The following is a 27,195-nucleotide window of genomic DNA, read 5'->3' as shown; positions in this document are numbered from 1 at the left end:
GGATTCATTCTCTGGCAGTGATGCCACTCAGACTGTAATAGCTTCCTAACTCCAAGGAGAAATTCTGAATTACAACATGGCAAGATCCATGATGGATGAGCTCATTTTCTTGGTGCACATTATCTCAACTCTGCTAACTTGAATAAAACCTCGGAGAAAGAGTAGTGGTTTTGTTTCTAATTCATTCCATCTTGATTCTGTTGAGCTTGTAATTCCATTGCACACCATGACCAGCACAGCTTGATTACACATGGGGTTACAGGGATGGTAAACTGTGTCTGTGTCATGAGGTTAGACATCCTAACGTCGCCTTCGCTGGCACTGCGGGATGGGTGTGCGCTGCTACCTTTCGGCACTCCTCTGTATCTCCAACAGCGATGTCGTAAAGGGAGATGTCTACGGGATGTTCAGAAAACTGAACATAGGCATGGACTTTTAAAAGGCCAGTCTATTTCTAAAATAGGCAAATTAGTCTTTAATGCCAATTTGTCCACAACAGAGTAAGTTTTTGGAAAAACAGACAGATGTCTTCCTGTGTGATAATTAAATAGTAATTAATACGCTAAAATTAGTCAAACATTTAAAGTGTGACTCCTTATGCTGATAGGCAGGAACGGGCACAAACCTGACTCCTGGCGACCTGAGACTGTTTTTAGATTTTCATCAGAATGAACCTCATCAGAATTGGCTTCTTCATTTAAAGCAATGCTCTTAATTGGGTTTGAAGTTTATTATAGTGGCAATGTGGTCAAAGGGCAACAGGTCTGCAATGATTGAAGCATCTCAGAGAAACAACTGGCAAAAACTTACCTGGATTTGGGGGCTGGTTTAAGACATCTCTCTCTGCTATTTTATGCAGATCATGCTTATTGTTCAGAGTGTATTTTGGTTCTGTCTGTCCAGGCACAGAGGTCAGTCAGCTAGCACACTGCCAATGGCTATGTGCACTTTGATTCTTCAGAGGATTCTTAGAGGTTCAGAAGGCTGTGCTCTCCCTGCTAAGACAAGTTCTTTTCGTTAATACTGTGGGTTTTCTCTTTTAGAAATAAACGTAAGAAAACAGTTTGGCAGTTCCTCAAAAGGTTAAACATAGAATTACTGTATGACCCAGAAATTCCAATCCTAGGGTATATATCCAGAAGCACTAAAAACAGGTACCCAAGCAAATTCTTGTACATGAATGTTCATGGTAGCAATATTCACAATAGCCAAAAGGCAGAAATAATCCATCAGGGGATGAATTGATAAACTAATTATGGTATACACATACAATATTCGGTCACAAAAAAGGAATGAAGTACTGATACATGGCACAATGTGGATGAACCTTGAAAACATTGTGTTAAATGAAAGAAGCCAGGTACAGAAGGTCACATAGTGTACATGTTCATTTATATGACATAATCAGAACAGGTGAATTTATAGAGTCAGAAAGCAGACTGCTGGTTGCCAAAATCTATAGGTCGTTAGGTATGGGGTTTATTTATGGAGTAATAAAAATATTTTGGGACTTGATATAGCTGGTAGTTGTACAATATTGTAACTGTACTAAATGCCAATGAATTGTTCACTTTAAAATGGCTAATGTTATGTGAATTTCATCTTAATAAAAATAATTTTAAAATAAATGTAAAACACACTTGATTCAGTTCTCTGCATTAAGTACATTGCAACTCAGACTGCGTTTCAGTCCCAGGACTATGTGCCATAGGTAGAGAAACAACTGTTTGCACCAGTTCCTGACAATGAGAAGCTACTTCAGCCACCTTTAACATGCCAGATTCATAACAAGAAGCCTGACAGTTCACCGAGGAGAGAAATGATACTTGGTCCTCATATTTGTTGGCAGCCATTTTGCAGCAAAAGAGCCATTCATCTCTCTGACAGCTTCAGAGCACAAGATTAAATTTTTTCGTGCTTTACAAAAGGGTATTTCCGTAGAAAATTGATATACTGCTTTTTATGAAAAGAAATCTTGCAATTGGCAATCTGCAAAAGAAAAATGACCCATTTCTGTCCATATATTCCACTGCATTTAAATTCTCAGTGCAAAGATAAAGGCAAGAATTCTCTACTTCTTGGGGTCAGAGTGTGTCAGAATTGCCAAAGGGGTAACAACAATAATTAAGTCTTTGAAAGATAAACCCAGTGAGAAAAAATAAGGAAAAAAAAAAAAGACAGTGGTATAGGAATTGAGTATTTGTGGGATGTCACATGGGGTGGTGATCATTTGTCCTCCCTTCCCAGAAGAGAGAGGAAGCCTGCCTGCACAGAGGGGCTTCTATTCAGCAAGATATGTTCTTGCTGCAAGAATTAAAAGTGACTGAAATAAGACACTAACGGAAGCTACAAAGTTCCTTCAGGAGGCATTTAAGACTCTGGGCAGCTGATGAATGTGATGAGCTGTGAAGGGACAGTTCATTTCTCTGACACTAAGAGAGCTGCAATGGGTCAGGATCTTTTCTTTTTTTATTTAGAGAAGGCAGCTACCTGTCTGGTATCTTAATAGACCTCTCTACCTGTATGTAATTTAATTCCTTCATGATTACTTTCTTGTCTTTTTTTTCTTTCTTTTCTTTAAAGTGAAGTATTGTTGACACTCAATGTTATATTAATTTCAGGTGGACAATATAGTGATTTGACAAGTCTATAAGTCTATGCTATGCTCCCCATGAGTGTAGCTGCCATCTGTCACCATATAATGCTATTAGAATACCATTGCAATTCCCTATGCTGTACCTTTCATCTTTGTGACTTACTCATTCCATAACTGGAAGCCTGTACCTCCCATTAATTCATTTTGCCCACCTCCCCATACCCTTCTCCACCCCCATCTATGTTGTTGCACATGGCAAGGTCTCACTCTTTTTTATGGCTGGGTAATACTTTCTTGTTGCTTTAATCTTTGTGAGGATAAGGAATAAAGTCATTATAATCTATGAAATAACTTTCAAACAGTTGAAGCTGACAGCAATAAGCTCATTCCCACCCCAGATAAATTTCCCATTCTCTGGGTCAAAGAATCTTTGTTCTTAACTTGATCATTTTTCTGGCATTCTTATCACTATTTTAAAGCTCTTTATTATTCTCTGAACTCATCTATATGATTGGGTAACCTAACTTTAGAAAAGAAGCCTAAAAGCTATCTGAATAAATGCGCAAAAATAACAGAATATGTTTGAGTTATTCATACACTTGATCTAAAGGATGGTCACAATTTTTTTATGGGGCCACCAATGCCCTTGTTTGAGAGAGCTTGGGTGTGCAGTGTGGGGCTGAGGGGAGGCCAGGGAGCAAGGAGGGGAAGCTTCCTTCCACTGCTCTATGAGTACTTGATTAGAAAATAAAAACTGGCCCTGGAGCCAGGAATTCCTCAAATTAAATATTAAAGACTCAATTGGCCATGCCTTACTCTTTTTCTGCTTTTATATATTACAAGGCCAAATGCAAAGAAACAACAAATGGCTTACTGATCCGACATGGCCAATAAATAGTAGAACTGAAATTAGAATTTAGGAGTACTTTGTTGCCAATCTAATGCTCAGTCTATTGAGCTCGGAAGACTGCCCAAATTTAGAGGACCAGTTAATATAATAAATATAACTCTGATAATATTCACAGAAGCACTCTATAAAAATATCTTATAATCTCATCCTGGTAGTAATTTGATATTTTGATCAAATTGACATTTTCACACTTCCTTAGTTATGAAATGTCTTTTAAAGACTTATTATTGACTTATAAAGCAATAATGCAATGCAAGACTGTCAAATGAAATATTTAAATAACAAGTAATTTTCGCTTGCCTTTATTGCTTTTATGAGTCTTTATGGAACAGAGGTTATGGTAGTAGTAGCAATATGAAGTCTCTGGATAGCTTTTTGGTGGGGGAAAAAGTCAAATTACATGATATGCTCAGTTGTTAGAATTCTAGGTAAAAGCCTCAAGCCAAAGATTAGACTTGGTCTTATACTTTTCACTTTTCACCTTCAAGGAGAATTACAATGCATCATACTTGGGAGCTCCTAACAAAATTCTTGGCTATATCTGAGTCACTTAGAAAAACAAATGACCTGGAAAACAGGGAATAAAGTATGGTGAAATTTGTTTTCAAGTGGAAAATTGTAACTGGTTCATTTTGAAGGGAGAAAGAAGAACATCACTGCCAGCAGAGCAAAAGATAAACAAGAAAAACGAAATGCAAAACTTGGACAATAAAGAAACAAGATGAGTTTATCTCAAAGCATATCTGAAATCCAAAATTTTCACAGGATAATATAAATCCCAAGTACTCAGACAGTCCTTTTGGGTAAAAAGAACTTCAAGATAAAGGGAAGCCATGGAATATGGACACTCTGGCAAACACCTGCTTTCCATCACCATGGCTGGGAGGCAGTGGTTTCTAGCTCCACTCAGGCCTTTTGGAAGACCCTTTGGTCACCGGGTCATGCCCCTATGCAACAATTACTTAGCTGACTGAAACACTATGGGTGTCTCCTATTGGTAACAAGAACTGGGCAATGGGACACAAATCACGTTGAGCATGGAAGGTGGCAACCCAGATAGGCCGCAGAGTTAGTAAGTCATTCATGCAAGTAGATATCAAGATCTATTCCAGGGATTAAACCAAGACGAGGAACAGATCTCAGAGCTAAGAGCAGAGCTTAAATCCAGTGGCAACATTCAGTTGGGATCTGAGGCAGTAGCCAGATATTTCAGACAAGAACAAAGTATGGAGTGTTGGAGAAGCAGGGAGAATTAAAAAACCTTCACCTAATACTTTGATTTCTAGCTTCAGTGGCTTTTTTTGGCCTACCCAATTGTAGTGGATTGAATGGTAGCCCCCTAAAAGAGCTGTTCACATGATTAACTCCTGGAATTGTGAATGTGACCTTATTGGGAAAAGGGGTCTTGGGGTGCCTGGTGGCTCAATCAGTTAAGCATCCAACTGTTTGTTTCAGCTCAGGTCCTGATCCCATGGATGGTGAGATAGAGCCCCACGTCAGGCTCCGTGCTCAACAGGGAGTCTGCTTGAAGATTCTCTCACTCTGCCCTTCCCCCGACTCACACTTGTATGCTCTAAAATAAATATATAAATCTTTAAAAAAAAAAAAAAGAAAAGGGGTATTTGCAGATGTAATTAAGGATATTAAGATGATATCATACTGGATTAGTGGGGTGGGCCCTAAATCCAATGACAAGAGTCTTTAAAAGAGACAACACAGGAGGAAAAGAAGAGAAGAGGAGTAGCCATGTGAAGATAGACAGAGAATGGAGTTATTTAGCATAAGCTAAGGAGTGCTGGGAGCCACCAGATGCTGGAAGAGGCAAGGATTCTCCCCCAGAGCCAATGGAGGGAGCACAGTCCTGCCTACACCTTGATTTCAGACTCCCAGCCTCTACAATGATGAGAGAAAACATTTCTGTTAGTTTTAAGTCACTAAGTTTGTGGTCATTTGTTATGGCAGCCCTAGGAAACTAGTACACCAATTATGCTGTGCTTCTCATGAAGGGGTATATTAAAAGCCTTACATGACTTCTAACACCACCATCTATCTCTGCAGGTGGATGTGCGCACATGCGTGCACACATGCACGTGCACGCGTACACACACACACACACACACACTTCAACTGCCCCAGACAAGAGCTCCTGGTGTGGAGATAGGGTATAAGCATCAGGATACTGAGCAGGAGTATGCTCTCTCAATCTGTCTTCCTAGACTCCTGGCTGCTGAGGTTTTTCCAGTACCTACAGAAATAGCAGAAATGGTATATACAGGGGAAAACAAATCATTACTTAATAAGTGGGATTTATTTAAATCATTAAATTTTCAAAACATGGGGTATAAAATTTGAAAGATTCCTTAGAAGTGAGAAATTTAGAGCCATAGTTTTTTTTTTTTTAAGATTTTATTTATTTATTTGACAGAGAGAGAGATAGTGAGAGCAGGAACACAAGCAGGGGGAGTGGGACAGGGAGAAGCAGGCTTCCTGTGGAGCAGGGAGCCCGATGTGGGACTCGATCCCAGGACCCTGGGATCATGACCTGAGCCGAAGGCAGATGCTTAACTACTGAGCCACCCAGGCGCCCTAGAGCCATAGTTCTAAATAATTTGGTTTTTTTGAAGATCTCTGGGGGTGATGAAAGGATCTCCTAAGACAGAGCCATTCTATACTGGAACTGCTCCATGTTGGGTTTTTTTTCTTTTTCTTTTTCTTTTTACTGTTGCATGTATTACTTAAGTGAACTCTTGAGAATGGAAAGTGCCTGGTAATCTGGAACTTACTAAAAATCTATGAGTTACTCCTGTATATGAAACACCTAGGCTTCAGCTGATAAATTTGCAATGTGAGTTGCAATACCAAAACCACTGTTTAGTAACTCTAAAGTTAGAATATAAAGTCCCTGAGGGCTGGGATCTTTGTTTCGTTCACTGATATATCCTAAGTACCAAGAACAGTGCCTGGCACACAGGAGGCCCTCAATATTTATTGAATGAATTAAAATACACTCAAAGCCCCATTTAAAGAAAATAAAAATATATAGTATATAACCAAATATGCTGTAAGAATCATAGATTAAAAGTATTAGTGTAATTCGAATTAAGCATATATGTTTTTATAATATAAATACATTTTCAATTCTCAGCTACTGAGTGGATTACCTATGGCCTGTTTGGTTCTGCTGTTCAGTGAAGCTACAGACTCATCAGTCAGGCCAAGCCAGCAACAAGTAGGTGGAGACTCGGATTGCACTCCAAAGTCAAGAGAAATTATATCTGGATAATTTGTCATTTTAGATGATTGCCACTTCTTCTCCTTTTTGTTATCATTGATAACACTCTCTGCTGAAAATATTGGGGTTAGAGGTGAAGTCAGGAACATGGTCTGGTATTTTCACAAGACTAAAAAAATATGTCTAGATAAATCTTTACCCAGGAAAAATAATAAGTCACTTCCCCTTTTTCTCAAAACCAGCCAACAGTGATAGAATCAAAACAGTTATTCCTCACACTTTCTGATGGGGATCCTTTTTGATGCTCATTCTAATTTTAGCTCATTGGTTTTGTGACTATACTGATTATCTCTCCGTGATGGGGCATACCCACACTCTCTAAAGGACTGCTGGGTTGGCCTCCAGGAAGCAGAATAGGAACAAGCCTTATTCTAAAATAATCTAGCAGTGGATCTGGTATTGGAGTTTCTCTCACAAAAGAATGGGGCTGAAGACTAACAGCAAGAAGATGAGTGTTTACTGAGTCCCCCACGTGTCTGATACTATACCAAAAATCGTTAAGAGCATGAAATCTAGGGTGAAATTATCAGGGCTCAGACCCTGGTTCTGTGTCTTATTAGCTGTGTGTCCTTAGGTGGGTTAGTTAACTTCTCTGTGCCACTTATAATAATATTGTTGTTATTATAATGAGAAGCAGAAATTATGTGACATGGATAGACAGAGACTACGCTGAAGAAAAACAACTAATGTTATAGGTTTGGCAGTTCACATACACCTACTTATCTGGCCTTTACACAGCCACATATTTATTAAATGGCTTCTTTATGTCACTTTATTATTTTGCTGAAGTTTTTTTCTCTTTTTTTTAAGATTTTATGTATGTATGTAAGAGAGAGAGAGAGTGTGCATGTGCATGAGCAGGGGGAGGAGCAAAAGGACAAGCAGATTAGTGCTGAACATGGAGCCCTCCAGGCTCTATGTCACGTCCCTGAGATCATAACCTGAGCCAAAATCAAGAGTCAGATGCTTAACTGACTGAGCCACCCAGGCGCCCCTCTGCTAAAGTTTTTAGGGATTAAAAAATGAATTGGGCATGGCTTCTTCCCTCAAGATATATAGGCTAGAGGGGACAAAAGTTATAATTCAAGGTATTCATCTTTAAAAATGCCACCAGATAGGTAGAGATAAATTATGAGTTTAGGGAAAAGTATGATTACTTCTAGCTGGTTGAGTTCCAAATTCAATTTGACCCAGTAGCAATCCCATCCCCACACCTGAATTTACAATCTCTCAAATCAGACCAATTCACTCAGATCACAGTCCACTGCTCCCCAAATTAAGGGAAGTTCAGTCTACCAGAGTCAACAATAGGGAGGATGCGGCTAAGGCCAGGGAAGAGGCCAGGTGTGGGGATTTCACTGCCACCCCAAGGACTAGAAAGACATATGAAACATTTTTCAAAGAGCCTGTTACATAGTTTGATGGAACCAAATATGATTGGTTTTGCTCTAACCTCATTAGAACTGAATGCTAAACATCTGAAAAAGAGAAAGTATAGGTCGGAATTGATTGTTCATAACTGAAGATATCTTGTTTCTTGGTTTTCTAAATAATTAAATTATATGAACAGTGTAGGTGGTTACTCATAACATTCCCAACAGGTGAGAAGAGTCTAGCAATGAATTAGATATATCAGAGAAAGTCAAAAGTAGATTGTTTTTAAGGTGCATATTTAGATACTCTCTTGAGGACCCTGAAGAGGACCAGTTATAGCCTGTAATACTTCATAAAATGTTCTTTCCTATGTGAGGATGAAGGCATCAGCCTGGGTGTTATTTAACACACATATAATCGTCATCTTCCTGTGCCCCTTCCTCCCCAAATAAACTTAGAACAATAGAACAGTCATTCCAGCCACTCCAGCTTTGTGGAGATTGCCTTTCTTTTTACACCTGCAGAAATTTTTAACACTTGAATATTATTCTGTCTTATATTTTTGAATTGTTTCATGTATGTATGTCAATCGTATATCCCTTACAAAATTATAAGCTTCTTAAAGACAGAGACATGTTTTCATGGGTGTTCTTGGCCACTTAGGGCAAGGTCTATTGTCAGTGCTCAGTACAAACTTTGGGATTCAACTCCCAGCCAAGATAACATCATAAATTTACAATTTGAGACACACATGAATAATACATGGCAATAACAGCTAAAATATAACAAGAGAACACTTTGAATAGTACTTCAAATACAGTAAACATTTTCGTGTTCCAGAAATGGATTACAAACATAAAGTTGTTCCAGGTCCAAAGTGGGCAGAACAGTTCAGGACTCAGAGCAGAAAACAGGGCAAGAGATGAGGGCAGGAATGAGGATCTCCCACCTGTGAAGTTCCCATCCCTGTTGCTGTCTGGGGTCTCAACTTATATAATGCTGCTTTTCTAAGAAAGCATTAGGAAATAGATATGGTCTCACAGCAAGGATTGGGCCAATCACCAGCTTGTTAACAAGCTAGATCTATGGTGTCTTCACATCACTGCAAGGCTAGGACACTGAGCTGCCACCAAAGAACTGATAAAACATGTTGGCAAATGCATTTTAACTATTGACTATAAAGACTAAATCCATTTTTATGCCAAACGAAGGTGGAATTAAAATTCTCTATAATGATAAGGAAGATGGGGATAGGTGTTCAACAAGAGTTAAAATGTGCTAAGATCCATTTCTTGTCAGAGAAGAGGATAGAGATATTAATCAATTTCATGCTGTAGGGAAAAATCATAGTTAAGCATGTTATAATGAAAGAGTAAAAATATAATCTATGTCCAAACTAGAAGAGGAAGTAAACAGAGGACCCAAGTAAGATGGCAGAAATAGGTTCAAATGTATCAGTAATCACAATAAATGCAAATGGATAAAATTTACCTATTATTTAACCAGATTGGATTAAAAATCATAAACTTTCTTAAGGACATATACTTCAAAACAAAAATGCAGAGAGGTTAAAAAATAAGACAGAAAGAAAAACATTATTCCAGGTAAATACAAACTAAAAGAAGACTAGTTTATCAATTGCTAGCAGACAAAATATTTAAATAAAATCCATTAATATGTAAAGGGAACAATCCACCAAAGACACATATCAATCACAAGCTTATGTGTACTTAACAATATAGATTTGAAATTGAATTATACAATAAAAATTGAATTATAAGAAGAATGGAAAATACAGAGTCTTGACAGGAAAAAAATGTCATGCTCAGAACAGTGTAACAGAAGATACTGGATGAATGGACTATTTACAGAGATGTACGTAGGGTTGAAGGAACAAGAGGGAATGCTAAGGATCAAAGAATCAGCAACAGTGGGAAGGCATGACTCCCCAAGGGCCTGAGGGAAGAGTATTGCTGGGCCTCAGTGAGAGCTAGAGCTGTGGAAGAGGGGCTACCCAGAATTAGTTCCCCTCCTTGAGGATGGCAGACCCCTGAGGGGGCATGGAGGTGAGCCAAACCCACTGACCAAACCTAATCAGAAATTAGAGGACAAGAGAGTGGGGCAGAGGGCTAACAGTGGATTTTTGTTTTTGAAATTTATCATTTCATACTAGCAGATCTTTCTTTATGAGCATCTACAGACCATAGGGCAAATGGAGAATAATCAGCACAACAATCATAGTGAGAAATTTTCCCATAACCTTATAAAAAACTGATAGACTGGGGCGCCTGAGTGGCACAGTCGGTTGAGCATCTGACTCTTGGTTTCAGCTCAGGTCATGATCTCAGGGTCATGGGATGGAGCCCCACCTCAGGCTCTGCACTCAGCACAGAGTCTGCTTGAGTCTCACTTCCTCTCCCTCTGCCCGCCCCCCCGCCCCACTTGCTCACATGTTCTTTTTCCTCTCTTAAATAAATAAATAAATACATCTTCAAAAAAACCATGATACACCAAGTGACCAAGAATCAGTCAGATGTAGAAGATTTGTACAGTACAATTAGCAAGCTTCATTTGACAGAGATGGTGTGTGTATGTGAAGAGAGAGAGAGGGAGAGAGAACAAATAGAGGGTATACATTCTTTCTGAGTATATTTGCAATGCAATATTTATAAAAGCTTATCATACTATATCACAAGAGGACCAAATGCTATATATTTGATATTACATGGAGCACAATGCAATTCAATTAGAAATCAGACTTAAAAATTTATATGTGCTATACAAAATGATCTTCAAGATAGATTTCCAAGTGAAATGAACAAAGTGCAAAGCAGTATCTATATTATACTAATATTTGCATAAAATCACTGTCTCTGCTTATATATACAGAGAAAATGCCTGGATACCTAAGAAACTATTAACAGTGGTTGCCTAAGGGATGAGAAGGTTATTTACTTTTTTTTTTTTTTTAGTATTCTGAATCTTTTATACTATTTGTACCATTACTTAAAAAAAAAAAACCCTAGTTTAAAGATGCTGAATGGATTATGTTATCCTCAATTTCTTTTTAGTTCATTCTCAAGGCAGATTCCTTAGCTAATTTTGTAGCATGTAGGGTTTTAACCCAAATGAAATAGCTACCATGGCTTACCCTATGCTATGCCAAATTTCCACTTAACCTCCCTCCTTTATTTTTTCCTACATAGAAAACAATATTATAATTCCAATGTGTCTCTTTCCATTGACCCTTAAGTTGAGGTGACTTTTGAAAAAATAAAAGCTGAGCTCTTGAACATAAACAACATTCCTGTGACCTCTAAATGTACATGCTGTTCTGTTCTTTAAGAATTCCTGCTAGGGATGGTAGTAATTTACAGAGCAGTTAAACAGAAACAATACAGAGGGCAAAGAAAAGAACCAGAACAAAAAACTAAACATTAACACAACCCACTAAAATGAATGTCAAGAATGGGATACCTAAATTACTGTATACGTTTTTAAGCCAAATTCCTCCTAGTCTAAAACACTTAACTGAGCATGCTGCCATACCTGACAGTCATTAACGTAGGGCCTCAAGTGTCAATAGGAAAGTACTATCTCATTTGACATTTCAAGTGATAACAGGGAAATTGATCAGAAAGCCCCGAAGCACACAGTTCTTTAACAGACTTCTTTATATAGGGAAGAATCTACATTGAAGATCCCTACTTTTAGAATTCATATACAGACTCAGATACATGAGTCAAGGAGAATTGGCATGAGTGCATACATAGAGCTGCCACTCAATTCCTTGATTTATTTGTTTGCAAATCTATAACATGACAATGAACATGAATGTTCATTATTGGCCTACTTCAGAGGGGCTCTTAAAGGGAGGCATCCTGGCTGTCTGTATAAGTTGGCTCTGCACTAAGCAGACGGGTCAGAGGTGGTGAGCTCACAGGTATCTGATGGCCTGGGGCAGAACCCCTCAGCAAACTCCAGTTTTCCTCTCTCACCTGGTGCGCAGGACTTGCAAGCTTGGCTAGGTGTCCGCTCAGGTTTCCATGCGTACTCCACCACCTCAAGGCCTTACCCTAAGCAATGCTTTCTAATCAAAACTTGGGAGCGCCAGGGGTGCACGGGTTTGGAAGTTAGGAAGACCCGGATGGAATTCCCAAGGTGCTTGCTATTCTGTTTGCTCCCTCTTGATCACACTCTGCATCCTCTAACCTTGTCCACCCAGCTTTCTGCCCTCTGGCTTCCTGTTCGGTTTGGCCAGTGGGAGCCTTGATAGGAGACAAGTGGGAGAGAGAGAGAGTTGAGTGAGATTGGCCACAGCTGTGTCCCTCCACAGGGTCACTGCTCCTCTCGAAGCAGTTTCTACACACACTACTTTCTCCTTACTACTCTCTGGGAGCTACTCTCTCCTCTTGATACTTTGATCAAGTACCAGCCCCAGTTTACTGTACTATTCCTCGTGTCCCCCACTCTGTCTCCTCATTTCACTGTGCTTTGTGAAACAAACAATCCCTCCTTGAATTACCGTCCTTCGAGTTTGCCAACTGTTTCTGGTTGAAAGCCAAACTGATAGGCCCCCCTTCACTACTTATCAGCTGAACAGGCTTGAGCAGATCATTTAACTCCTCTGAGCTTCATTCCCAAACTATGAAAATATACCTTCCTTAGAGGAGTCCATAAGGCAACGTATGTGGCACTTTGTAAATGTGCTTCTACCCACATCTCTCTAAGGGGCTGAGGACTTCCTGGTAGCTGCACATAGCACCTAATTGGCTGAACCCCCCTGGAATTAAGGTGATATCACCTCTCTGACAGTAAGTGTTGCCTGAAGCTTCTGCTGCTGTGTCCCACAGAAACCTCTCCTGTGATCCCCAGATCTTTATATCTCACTATCTCCACTGGAATGTCTCAGAGGTACCCTAAAATCCACTGTGGCCCAGACAAAATTCATGCTCTTCCCTCCTAAAATTTCTCACCAGGTCCTCTAGTTCAGCAAGTAATATCATCTATCGAGTTTTAAAGTTAGCTATTTGGGAGTCATTCTTTTTTTTTTTTTTTTTTTTTTTAAAGATTTTATTTATTTATTTGAGAGAGAGAGAATGAGAGAGAGCACATGAGAGGGGGGAGGGTCAGAGGGAGAAGCAGACTCCCCGCTGAGCAGGGAGCCCGATGCGGGACTCGATCCCGGGACTCCAGGATCATGACCTGAGCTGAAGGCAGTCGCTTAACCAACTGAGCCACCCAGGCGCCCTGGGAGTCATTCTTGACAACGTTCTGTTTCCTATAACCAACAAGCAGCAATTCTTGTCAATTCTGCCTCCTGTAGTACCTCTGGAATTTGTCTGTTATGCCCTAAGCCCAATGCCACAACCACCACCCAGGCTTGCATTACTTCTCAGGGGGACCATTCTAACAGTCTCCTCCAGGGCTCCCTGTGTCCCCTCTTGCCCTTCTAGTCCAGCCTCCACAGAGCAGCCAGACTATTTTAAAAATGTAAATCTTAAGACAAAACAAACCCTCACATCTAATAACTCCTTGCTCCTTTGACTCCAGCCACGATGGCTTCTTAGTTTCTTGATGTTGACATGCTTTTCCATATTTCTGGGCCTTCTCACAAACCATTCCCTCTACCTAGAATGCCTTCTTTCCCCGACCCTATACACGTGGCTGATTCCTGCTTACCCTTCAGAACTGTAAACTTTATCACTTCTTCACAGCCACCTTCCACCCTATGCCGGACCTGGTCAGGTTCTGCCATCATAAACTCTCCTAGAATCTTGTTATTTCTTTGCAGCCCTTATTGTAATACTAATTGAAGAATTTTAGAACAGAAGCTCCACGCTTGAGTTCATTATTGGTTGCCCAGCCCCTCACACAATGCTTTCCACGTGGTTGGCTTTCTTTAAATAGCTGTCGAATTATGGATGAGTGAATGCATATTAATGTTGGTCTGGACCCATACCCACGTTTACCATACCCTCCCTCCGCCCCAATTTGAACTGCTGGTGAGCCACACTGTGGGCCAATTCCTGCCCTCTGGCCCTGCCAGAGGAAGCTGAGGAAACATGGATTATAAATCCTTATAGAAAACATTCCTAATTTCCCCCTACTCTTTTATTATTACTATTATTATAAAAATCAAAAATATAAAAAAGGACAAAAAAAGTCTCCCCAAATCTCGACATCCAGGACAGTGTCTGTTTTAAATGTCTGGTAAATTTGTGTGGCATTTCAGCAGATTTCCTAACTATATTTCAACTTGAAATTCCTTTATCCTGAACTAACAACCTACACATCTAGCACATGGTTTGTTATGCTCTGCCTAGTTTGAGGAAGTTTTGTGAGACATAAATAATAAACCCCAAAGTACAGATTGCTGAGTAACAAAGGAAAAACACCTGAATAATGCATTTAGTTTGATGTCATCGTTTGTTGATAAACTGAAATTCCTCTCCATTAATATATTTACCTTTCACAATAGGAAAAATAATGGGCTACAAGTACCATATTTCATCAATGTTCTAACTTTCCAATAAATTAATAGACTTAGAAATTGGTCTTAAGCCTTTTTTTTTTCTTCTGCTTCTTAACTACTAAAGGGCAAAAAAGCACTCTCTGAAAGAACCTCATCAATACTTTTACTGTAGGTCACATTTCCTGGAGAGTCTCCCTATTTGCCAGTTCTCCTGCCTCTACAGATCTTACTAATCATTGATCCTGATTATGTTTTCATACATTAAAAAAATAATAATTCTTTGGTGACAGATTTAGTTTCAAAATATCATTGGTGGTATTTGGCTATCTGTAAAGATTTAGAAGACAAGTATAGGATATTAGGGGGCAAAATTTAAGACTGGCCTGAGGAAATTCCAGTGGAAAAGTGGGCAACAAGTTTTCAAACTCTACTAGGGAGCAATATGAGAAAGCTCTAAGGCCAACCAGTAACACTAGCCTCTCTTGTTTAAAGAACTCAGTGAGGGGTTTGTTACTGAACAGTTACCCTGAAAAGTCCACCTCAGCCAGACACATGTGAGCATGTGAACTGCTGCTGAAAAATCTGTACAGAGAGCAATTAATTTTTGCATCTAGAACTTTGGCTCTGGGTCTAGAAGAACTGTTTTCATACCCATTCACCTCTAGAATTTTTCATGATAACCTTGTAACATCTTTTTACTTGACAAGTAAATTGCTTCTACCTTGAAAGCAAGCACTTTAAGGAAGCTGAAGTTAAAAGACCCCCCACCCCTCAGGAGTACAAATTTCAGAAAACAATAATGTAGACACAGTCTAATTTAGCAATCCATTGTAATGAAACAGGGCCTCTAGAAGAAGAGCTGAAGATAAAATGAATGTATCGTGTAACATCCATGCACAGATATATAAGTAGCATGGTAAAGGAATAGAAAAACAGGAAGAAGAAAGGAAGTTAGAGGATTGTTTTATCCAAGCAACATTATGGCTTTTGGGAAGAAGGAAAGGCTGGTCCTAACCTACCTTAAGTGTATGTAAACAACAACAAAATAGCCTTTCAGAAACCAGACCCACATGTGGAGACTTATGGCTCCTATTCACAGGAACTGTGCTCGGCCAAACACCAGCGCCTGGACTAGGGTAGACTGAGGGGCAGGGCTCAACATTCTCAGGATGAGGTAAGTACAGGCTCATCCCTGAGAGTGAGTGCCTCCTTAGATGTTGAGCCCTGAGCACCTCACTCACCTCACCCTAGTTCAGGTGCTGCCATATGCTCTGTGATAACACTCCTGTGATACTTTTTTCAAGGTAATGCCTTACACTTTATTTCACTGAAGTTGTACAGCTATATAATCACCCTCATTTTGCAGATGAGGAAACTGAAGCTCAGGGTTAAATGGTTGACCCAGGTACTCCACCAGTAAGTAGGGTGTCAAGACTTGAATGGAGGCCTTCTGACTTCAACCCTGGCAGTCTTCTACTCAGTACCCAACTTGTGTGCCACTTGGGAAAGTTTATCTCTGGATTCCAAGGGCATGCCTTCCAGCAAGCATAAGGAAGTATTCAATATACAGTCTCATGAACACAAGATAAAAATACTTCGAAGTCACAATAAACTTTCTAGCTATTCATCCAAACTCTAGAATGAGCACCAAGAATTATGTACTTATGCCAAAAAAAAAAATCCTTAATCTATATTCTGTAGTATTTAGACATACTTTGTATGGCTTTTGAGCAAGACTTAATTATGCCCTCAAAAAGTCCACTCTAGGGGCGCCTGGGTGGCTCAGTCACTAAGCATCTGCCTTCAGCTCAGGTCATGATGGGGTCCTGGGATCGAGCCCTGCATCGGGCTCCCTGCTCAGTGGGAAGCCTGCTTCTTCCTCTCCCACTCCCCTTGCTTGTGTTCCCTCTCTTGCTGTGTCTCTCTCTGTCAAATAAATAAATAAAATCTTTTAAAAAAATTTAAAAAAAAGTCCACTCTATATTATCCAAACTCATGATATTCCCTTACAAGATAAAGAAACAAACAAACCCATCTAAATAAAACGTTGACATGGAGATAATAAGACTCACTGTTGTCTAACCCAACACTGTCCCAAAAGGAAATATAGGATTCTGGTTATATGTTGGTGGTTTTATTTAAATTATTTTAATATATTTTTATTGAAATACAAATCTAAAAAAATTTTTAACCTAAAACCACTTCATAATATACTACACAAAATGATAAGATGTTTTTTAAATTCCTGGGAAATGGAGTTGTTCTGTGAAAAGCAGTTCTTGAATAAAAAATAGTGGAGAGTAGATCCAGTGCTTGTATTTTCCAGATGAATAAACGGACACAGCTAAGAGAAGTGGCCTGTCCAAGGTCACTTGGTAGCAGGGCCAGACTGCTTTCCTTGAACCTGGATGCCTCCTGATAATACAGCGGGCAATTTTACTTTCATGCTGAAAACAAATAAGAAATATTGTGCAACTTCTTAAACATGTGTAATAACTTTTACCTACTGTTGAAAGCTTCCCCACCCCCGCCAGTTTAAAGGGATATGACATTTATAACAAATTTCTGCATGATATTTAGATTCCCTATGCCATTTTGTGCAATGAAAAAGAATTACTATCAAAATTATAAAGATCACAAAGAGGAATTATAAATTTTGTCACAGAGAATTGCCTTTTCTTTTCTTCCTGTGCCTGATACCTACTCCTGGATGACTTTCTTATAATACTGAAACTCACTGAATATACTCCTTGCTTACTTTTCCAACTGGGTGCTTCCTTGACTGGCATTTGTTTGTGCACAGAGCGGATGGGAGAAAGAGCCAATTCTCTAGGCAGGGAGCAGAAGAAGCAACTGTAGCTTGGTGTCTGTAGCAAAGAAGGCGAGTGGTTTTTGATGCTAGCGCAGAAGTAGAAAAAGAATGTGTACACACAGATACATGTGTGTGTGTACCCCCGAGGGACATTTATGTGCATTATCTTATTCAGTCTTCACAAGGACTTAGGAGGTAGGTACTATTGTTATCCCCAGTTTTTACATGAGGAAACTGACTTGTCCAAATGACTGACCTAAGATCACGGAGCTAGTAGGTGACAGAACCAGGATCTAAACTGAGGCTGTCTGACTCCAAAAACCCACAAGGAGGAAAATTTCCTCTCTTCTGTTTCTGGATAAACAAGATAACAAGGAGGAGGTGTGGTTAATCCGTATCAGGAACAAGTAAGCCCGTAATGACTGAAGTCTTTAGAAGTCCTGTCTTCCTTATATAAAGTCTCCAGGACATAGATGGCCACTGTAGTAAGGCACATTATTTATGGAACTTATTTAAGAGCAAGAAAAGGCAGAGAGAAAAGAGAAGAGAGAGAAGGGGCAGTAATAAGAGAGTATCATTAAAAGAGCAGAAACAGAATGACTTACTAGTAGTAATTATAGTTAAAAAATAAATTGTGACCAACGCTTGATGGTTTCACTGCTGAGTTCCACAAAACCTTGAGACAGCTGCCTGGATCACCCTTATATTACTGTTTTCAGCAGCAAATGGGAGAAAGGTGAAATAGCCAAGTCAATGAAAGAAAAGTATTAGCATTTTGAAAGACAAGAAGGAGACTTGACAAACTGGAGGTTCTTTGCATCACAGACCCAAGTAAGTAATGCAGTTGTTTTTTTTTAATTGAGATAAAATCCACATAACATAAACTAACCATTAACTTTTTTTTGAACTTTTTTTTATTATGTTATGTTAATCACCATACATTACATCATTAGTTTTTGATGTAGTGTTCCATGATTCATTGTTTGCATATAATACCCAGTGCAACCATTAACTTTTTAAAAAATGTAAAATTCATTGCCTTGAGTGCATTCACTTTGCTGAGCAATCATTACCTCTAACTAGATCCAAGACATTTTTCTTATCCTAAAAGGCAATCTTGTATCCACAGAAATGCAGTTTTGCTGAAATACTGTGAGAAAAACAAGCAAAAGAGAAGAAAGTAGAACAAATGGCAAGAAGTGAGCAGCTACTTAATGAACTTAAGAGAAACAAAATATTAAAAAAATACTTATTTAACAAATGTTTTGCTAAGACCTTATAATGTTTAATATATTGTGCTAAGGGATGGATACTTTGTAAAAAAATTTTTTTCTGGCAAAGCGAACTTTATTGTGGCCCCGAGGCCACTGCTCTTCTCTCCAGGTCCTGCTAAAAGAGGATAGTTAGGGGTAAGGGGCTCTTTTATGGTCCCAACAACACCTCCATCACAGTCAGACCCAGATGGAGAGCAGCCCAGGTGGGGGGACATCTTGGGTCCACAGCATACCCTGAGGCAGGTCCATTCACAGACCCTGTCTTGGTCACTGTGGCTGCAGGCCTTCCTGGCTCCTCATTTCTTGGATCCTGGCTTTTTAGGTCTGAGTGTGGGTTTGACCTTTCTCACAGGGCTATTGTCTTTATTACTGAATCTCACTGCTTCTCTGCTTTTTCCACTTCTTCTTTTCTTAGCAATGCTTGTCTGCTTCTGGGGCACCAGCTTCTTGACTTGCTGGACAGGGGCCTCCTCCTCCAGGAACGCATCTACATCGACATCATCTTCTTTCTCCTCCTTCTCCTCCTCCTATTCCTAGGTTAGATCTGAAATGTTCTAACATTCCTGGCCACTCAAGAACACAGGTCCAGAGCCACCCTGGAGCTGGAAAGCAACTGGAGGAGAAAGCTCACAACCCATTATGATGACCATGGATGGGACAGAGGCCTGAAGTGGGGTCATGGTGATGGGCTTCATCTTCTTGTCCTCTGGGCTTGCTGGGGGCAGAATCCCCATGACATTCATTTCCTCTTTGGCTTTCTCCCCCAAGCAAATCATACTAAGCAACAGCTCACAGTTCTGCTTTGCTTCTTTCTGGGGTTTGAAGGTCCAAGTCTACTTCTTGTTTAGCTCACAGCCCCACAGCATGGCTGCTACAACCTTTTTGGCTGTGCTGTTACTGCTGCTGCATTAGGATGTGGGAGGTAGCAAAAATGAATACAATCTAGCTTTTGTCTTCAAACAAGCTTGTAGTCTAATGACGAATTTAGACATGTAATCAAATGGTATAGGTAAGTGAAAGAAAAGGGACTAGAGAGAGAAGGGTTAAGATACCAAAGGAAGGTCATAGGAAGACCACTTGCTCTGTTTAAAGAAGAGTCTTGTGCATGGACCAGTGATGGTTTTTTCTTTAAGACTATGAAGTGCAGAAAATTGCCAGGTAAACTGTGGAAATAGCTGAAGATTTAGAGGGGCCTCTGAACTGAATCTTCATTCTCCAGGTAAAAATGAGGAAAGAAAGGGTCTAATTAAGGCTTCATGTTTTTGTCTTTATGGTGTATAGATCCTGTCACAAGAAAGTGCAGACCAAATCCAGGAAACCTGGGGGGCGGGGGGTGATGTGAAAAGAAACTGTTGTTAGGCAATTTACAGCTATAATGGCATCATTTAGGAAAAAAAAAGAGCATTTAAAATACATAAAAAATAAACAAGATGAACAAGTATGGATGCTAACAAAATAAAAGTGGGACATAAGGAGGAATGTGGGGGTTGAGGATCTAAAAAGTATGATAGGAAATTATCAAAGGCCTCTTAAAGGAGATGTATACTTATAAAAGAATAAATAACAAAACCCAGGTATGAAAATAATCTTTCAGGGCCTACAGGAAATAAAAGAATAAATATAATAAATATGGCTTATATTAAATATAATATAAAACAGAGATAACTTACAAAATGTCTTAACAAACAGTGGTTCTACAATAAAAATATTCAGGATGGGGCAGCAACTACCATTACTTCGGCCATAACTAAATATTTTTGGAGTCACACAGCCAAGACTAGGGGAGAGGAAGAGGTGAATTATAGTTTTAAAGAAAAAACATATGGGTCTTATTCAGAGGAAGGAGAAAGATGAGGAACAAATCACTATCTTGAAAATAAAGACTCAGAAAGCAGAAACATGAGGAACTATGGCTATGTAAAAAGTCAGAAGACTTGGACATATATGGGTAAAATACATGAGAAAGAGGAGGGTGAAGCAAAGAGAGTTGGCAGAGAACTCCATAGCATTTAGAAGACACGGAATGTTCTTGCTTTCATGATGGATGAACAGTTATAAATAGGTGTAAATATGTTTAGAAATAAAACATGAGAATTGAGTTAATGAGGGTAAATGTGCTTGAACAATTGTAAGCCAATATACAAATGAAAGGTTTTATTTCACTGTAAGGTAGCAGCTGTGTGCTTTCATATTCAGCCTGGACAAGGAGGGAAGAAGCATTTAGCAGATATCTTGCTCAGTTACCGTAAAACCCAGTGACCACTGAGAGAGCAAGTGTGCTGAAGACTATGCCTCTCAAAGACTACCATCTCTCCACTCTGTGGCTAGATAAACTTCTGGAAAACCTCTTTGTTGTGCAATCTTTGATTGGTATTTTTATAAAATTGAGATATAATTCACATACCATAATGTTCAGCCCTTTTAAAAATGTACAGTTTAGTGGCTTTTAGTATATTCACAAAGTTGGGTAACCATCACCGCTTTCTACTTCCAAACATTTTCATCAGCTCCAGAAGAAACCCCCTATCCATCAGCAGTCACCCTTATTTCCCCGCCCTCCAGCTGCAGGCAGCCAATAACCCACCTTCTGCCTCCAGGCATTTGCCTGTTCTGGAAACTCCATACAAATGGAACCATACATAGATGGCTTTGGTGTCTGGCTTCTTTCACTAAACATAAAATTTTCAAGGTTCATCCATGTTGTAGCAGGTATCAATTCTATTTATGACTGAATAGTATTCCTTTGTATCAGTGTACCACATTTTAACTATTCGTCAATGGATGGACATTTCCAATTATTATTTTTCTTTCCTTTAATTTTTTCAAGTTTGTTGATATTTGGTAATTAATTTGACATTCAAATAGATATATTTCAAGTAGGTGATGTGGAAGCCCTAAGATTAATTTCAAGATACAGAATTTGTCTAAAAATTGGCAAACATCACCCAAAGTATAGAAATGAATAAAGTGGTTTTTATATATATATATACATATATAATATACATTATATATAATTATGTAATTGCTTAATATATGTTACATTATATATTTTATAGATATGTATATTTATATATACATAACCACTTTAGTATACAGATGTATATATTATGAGCACTGTCTTGTGACTAGTCATCTGACTGCCCCCACTTAGGTGCAGATCTTCCATTGAGTGGCAACTCTTTGCCCCTTCCCCGCAAAAAACCAAGGCCATGACTTTTCTCAATGGCCCACATGTAGCAGTACTTCAAATGATTTTTTTTTTTTAAAGATTTTATTTATTTATATGACAGAGAGAGACACAGCGAGAGAGGAAACACAAGCAGGGGGAGTGGGAGAGGGAGAAGCAGGCTTCCCGCGGAGCAGGGAGCCCGATGCGGAGCTCGATCCCAGGACCCTGGGATCATGACCTGAGCCGAAGGCAGACTCTTAATGACTAAGCCACCCAGGTGCCCCCAAATGAATTTTTTACCTCACTGAACTAAAGCTTATATGTACCATCTGCAGAGTTAGTGTTGACCTTTCTCATAGAGTTGCGTCAGCTTTATCAAACATTTGAACATCACAGTACACAAATTCATGTGGACCTAAACCACCTCTGAAAGCTGACTACAGCACAATGCTTGAAGCAAGGGAACTGGATTTTAATTACTTGCTACACCTGTAGTTTAAGTTATTGTATCTTCCTCACTTTTCTTTTTTTCCTAATTTTTCTCACTGAAATGAGATAAGCTGAGAAATTATGACATAGAGATAAAGATTGATAGATACATACATAGCTAATAAAAAAAGTGAAGAAATTTCACAATTTAAAAAAAATGCCCCATGAGTGGTTCTAATTGGGTTGAAGGAGTTTGGATAAGTTCAAATTTCCATGATACCGCTGATATTATTTATTCATTGAACTGTGGAAAAACTATGTGCCAGGTACCTTGAGGGGTATAAATATGGAACAGATATTCTCTGACCTCATGAAACTGATTATCTGGTAAGGAAGATAAGATAACAACATAAATATCTATAATATAGAGTACAAAGTGATAACTGTTATGAAAGAGATGCAGATAAGTTGCCACAGGAATTCAGAAATAAGAGGTTGACTGCAGTTGAGAGAGACCAAGAAAAGCTGGGAGCAGAATCTTGGCCATAAACGTTAGGTGTAAGTAGAATCGGAACAGGTGGAAACAGGAAGAAAGAACCAGCAGGACAAAGGCATAGGGCCAGAGCATCTGTGGACATGGAAATAAAGAGCAGGAAGATTCAAAGCCGGCGGTAAAGGGTGTAATGGGCCACAAGGATGGGAAGCTAGGTTGAGTCAGATGGTACAGAAGGGACTTTGTATGCCACGAGGAGCTCACAGTTTATATTGTGGTAAACAGAGAACGATTCAGGTTTTTGAGCAGGAAAGTAACAGGAGAAGGGCCGTACTTGGGATTAATCTGGTAACCCATGTATAAACTCACGTAAAAAGGGAAGGGAAGAGGCCAGGTATGAGTCGGAAGGAGGAGCATAAAGGAAAGGAACATTATGAAAACAGAACTGAAGAAATGTTTCATATTCCTGTTAGCAATTTGTATTCCAGGAAACTAAATTCTGTAAAGTTAATATAGAAACAAGCCTTTGACTGGCAACAATACCAGTCACTTATGCCCAAAGGTACACAGAAAATTACCCCAGCTCTCTATAAAGAAGAAATCTATAATATCAATAGCCTCTGAGAGTCTTCTCAAGGCAAAACTGTCTTTCAAATAGTTGATCCTTCATTAGGACTCTGCAGGGAGAGTTCTCTTAATCTAGAGGTTAAGGAATGCAGCACTCTACCCACAGAACTCTGTCCAATTTGCCTGCCTCCAATATGACCAAGAGTTAGACTGAGCCCCATTGTGGGAACTGACTTGTCCAAGGTGACACACCTGGTCAGGGCTCACATCTCCTGATCTCTGCCCCCACCTCCTAACATTCTACTATGGATGCTCTGGGTTGGCTAGGACTGAAGTATCAAAACTAAAGTGACTCTTTTAGTTTGCTTGGGCTTAACAAGTTGGTTTCAAATAAATGGCAATCAAGAAAAAAAGTATGGCTCTACCAGAAAATTAAAAATCTGCGGGGTATTGCTATCTAGTTGGAATACTGACATACCACACGCCTTGCTCATTAGGTATATCATAAAAGATCAAGTTAAATGCAGTGAAGCAACTGCTTGCCATTTTTTGGAAAATTCTGGTTACTCAGGGGAAATTCCTTAGGTCTTACAGATACTTGTGGTTTCCAAACTCCCAAACCTTTGTGGGGTATGTATGTGTGTGTAGAATAACAAATATGTTTTTAATAGACTTCAATTTGTGATTTCAGAAAGTAACTGAAAATCTGTAGCCTATAGTCATTGCAGAAATGAAAGAAAAGGGCATCAATCTCTCAAAATTCTGGCAGGATGGGAGTGGCTGTTTCCAAGATCCTTTTTCCTTTGCAATGAACTGTCCACTGGTGCCAAAGAACAGCTCATCAGCAATGTTGTTTCATTTTATAGGGATGTTTTGAGAGAGGGGGAAAAATTAGGAATGTGTGATGTGATTTTTTTAAACCTCATGTCCCAAAGCCTATAATAATCTTCCTGTTTTTTATTTTAAAAAGGGAAACCAAGTGTTCGAAATCTGATATTTGTGTCTACAGTGTTCACTGCAGGCACATTACCTTAACTTTATCACAAGAAGCAACATGTAGTTTCTTTAAATGTTGCCAAGGCAGAAAAACAAAAAGTCATAGATTCCCTTAAGGACTCAGTGTTTTCCTACGTGTAATTTACACATAGCAACAGCCATAACTACAAAATCCCGTTTCCCTAGCTCTTCGGGGGCGGGATTCATCCTCTATATTCACTAGATCAGGGTGTCCTGATCTAGGGCACACAGGGTGCCCGTGTGCTCCAAGAACACTTCTCTCAGCTGCCAAATGGTGTCCACGCCTCTCCTTGCCTGATACAAGCAGCTGCCAATCCTCAAGCTGTGTCATCACTGCCCACCGCAGGTACTGCCACCACTGTTGGCAGCTGCTGACGTGTGCAAGGAGGCCTCCGAGTCCCGAAGTCTAACTTCCAGCACATCACAGGATGCCAGAGGTGCCCACATTACAGCCCCTGGCACCAGTATTCATGCCATGGACAGGTGGCACTCCTCGTGTCCTAAGAAGATGAGCAAAACCAGTTCCTTTAGCCTTTGCTAGATCTTCTGTTACAGCCACCCTGGAGTCACAGGGCTCAGGTACAGCTTAGGGAGATGCTTGATAGCTATTTGTTGAAAGAATGAATGACTCCACCAGGCTGGGCTGCAGTCTGAGTGACAGACACCATGATGTACTCAGACACATTCAACCACATCTGTTGCCCTTCATGCAACCTCCGTACCTTGGTTCTTTCTTCCAGTGGGATTAGTTCCTGGAGGCGACTTAACTTGTCTTATAAATAGAATTCCAGAAGGCCTATCCCAACCGGACTCCAGGCATGCCCAGATAGGTCTGAATCCTGGAGAGGATAAAACTTAGGTTCAACATACTATCTTTCTCTATCTTAGAAAAAGGAAATACAGACATAGTTGTACAAATTCATTTGATTCTCATCAGGAGTTATAAATTGGTAGCCTATGGCCAAATCTGGCCAGAAGATCTTTCTTTTTTGTTTTAAACCCACATGTTAAAAAAAAAAAAAAGAATTAGAATACATATAGATCAGTGGTTCTCATACATGAATGTGGCAGAATCAAGCTTGTTAAAACTCAGGTTACTGGGCTCCACCCCAGAGTTCCTGACTCAGTAGATCTGGGGTGGGGCCTGATTGTTTGAACTTCTACCTAGTCCCTGATGTGTCTGATCTGAACCTACTCTGGTTCTCAGTTAGGGGTTAGGGGCTCTATAGTTTTTCCAGACCCCACCACCAGGCCCCATTGTATTTCATCGGGCCTACCTTATTCATTTGTATTACCTGCCTGGCCTTTGAGTTTGAAAGCTCTATGAATCTTAATATTTCAGATGAAAACCTCTTTTTAGCCTAACTCACAGAGATGATTGTATTACCCACATTGTTTCATTTGTAATACTTGGCATATCTATGATCTTACTACAAAATGCTCAGTAAATGGTATTTTTACTACTCAAGTTCTATTATTATTATTGATATTATTATTATTATGGCTACTATTGGCACTTGATCGTTCTTTAGATTAGCACCACCTCTTCCCTCCGCACATAGATTTGCTGGAGATCAGCTCAGTCCAGAAGTGGGAAATGAGAAAGGCCAGAATGCTTATGACAAATGAGAAAGCAATTTAGTTTTGTCTATTTGTTTTATCATGTCACTTTTAGAAATAAATAGTTATGGGGTGCCTGGGTGGCTCAGTCGTTAAGCGTCTGCCTTCGGCTCAGGTCATGATCCCAGGGTCCTGGGATCGAGCCCCGCATCGGGCTCCCTGCTCTGCGGGAAGCCTGCTTCTCCTTCCCCCATCCCCCTGCTTGTGTTCCCTCTCTTACTGTGTCTCTCTCTGTCAAATAAATAAATAAAATCTTAAAAAAAAAGAAATAGTTATTTTTCAAGCATATATGTATTTGAATTTTTAATCTGTACCTTTGTTAAAGATCAAATGTTGCCTGAACATCAAATACTGAACATGGTCATTGCTATAAGCACAGTAATAAGTGAGGGCAATTTAAACCTGTCATAAAGAATAAACATTTATACATTTTAATTTTTTAACTTATTGAAGTATAACAGATAAATAGAAAGGTACATACATCATAAGTGTGCAGCTCAATGAATCTTCACAAACTGAACTCAAGCATCTAACCAGCACCCAAAGCAAGCAATAAAGAAGCACCAGCCTCTGGAAACTCCCTCATGCTCCTTTCATAATTTTAACCCCAAGGGTAACCAGTCTCCTGACTTCTAACATCATAGTTTCATTCTGCTTGTTTTTATAATTTATCAGATGGCCTAGATTGTGTCTGCCTGATCCACATTATGTTCATGAGATTAATTCACATTGTTGTTTACAGTTACAGTTTGTTCATTCTCATTTCTATACAGTATTCTATTATACAATATGATAATGTATCCATTCTACTGTTCATTGGCATTTGGGTCATTTACATTTTGAGGATATTACAAAAAAATGCTGCTACAAACATTTTCATGTCTGTCTTTTGCTGCACATGTATATGCATTTTTATTAAATATATACCTAGGAGGAGAATGGCTAGGTCGTAGGGTATGTGTATGTTTAACTTTAGAAGAGACTGCCAAACAGATTTCCAAAGTGGTTTTACCAATTCATATTTCCATTAGAAATGTATGAAAGTCTGAATTTCTCCCCATTCCCACCAACACTCTGAATTTCACTTGTCATTTAAAAGAATGATAGGCCTGCCTAGATTGAAGTCATTGGTGTTTTCATTTGATTTGTATGCATCTCAAGTTCACT

At 39.4% G+C, this 27,195-nt stretch overlaps 1 protein-coding gene and 1 long non-coding RNA gene across 2 annotated transcripts; both read right to left on the bottom strand.

The window, feature by feature from the left end:
* Nucleotides 1–767: 767 nt before the first annotated feature.
* LOC129046121 (uncharacterized) lies at nucleotides 768–26,588 on the bottom strand. The gene is made up of 3 exons (XR_008506890.1): nucleotides 26,510–26,588; nucleotides 25,131–25,247; nucleotides 768–995 (listed from the first exon to the last, which is right to left on the bottom strand). It is a non-coding gene; the product is annotated as an uncharacterized LOC129046121 (long non-coding RNA).
* On the bottom strand, nucleotides 18,409–19,842 carry LOC123850785 (nucleoplasmin-2-like). The gene is given in 1 exon segment (XM_054509848.2): nucleotides 18,409–19,842. A coding segment is annotated over 1 exon segment (480 nt). The 5' UTR covers nucleotides 19,510–19,842; the 3' UTR covers nucleotides 18,409–19,029.
* Nucleotides 26,589–27,195: the final 607 nt, after the last annotated feature.

This window comes from Mirounga angustirostris, unplaced genomic scaffold (assembly GCF_029215605.1).
Source record: "Mirounga angustirostris isolate CCGP_5_RB_7025 unplaced genomic scaffold, mMirAng1.0.hap1 SCAF_10, whole genome shotgun sequence".
NCBI lineage: Eukaryota > Metazoa > Chordata > Mammalia > Carnivora > Phocidae > Mirounga > Mirounga angustirostris.
This window is presented reverse-complemented; position numbering and strand designations above follow the sequence as displayed.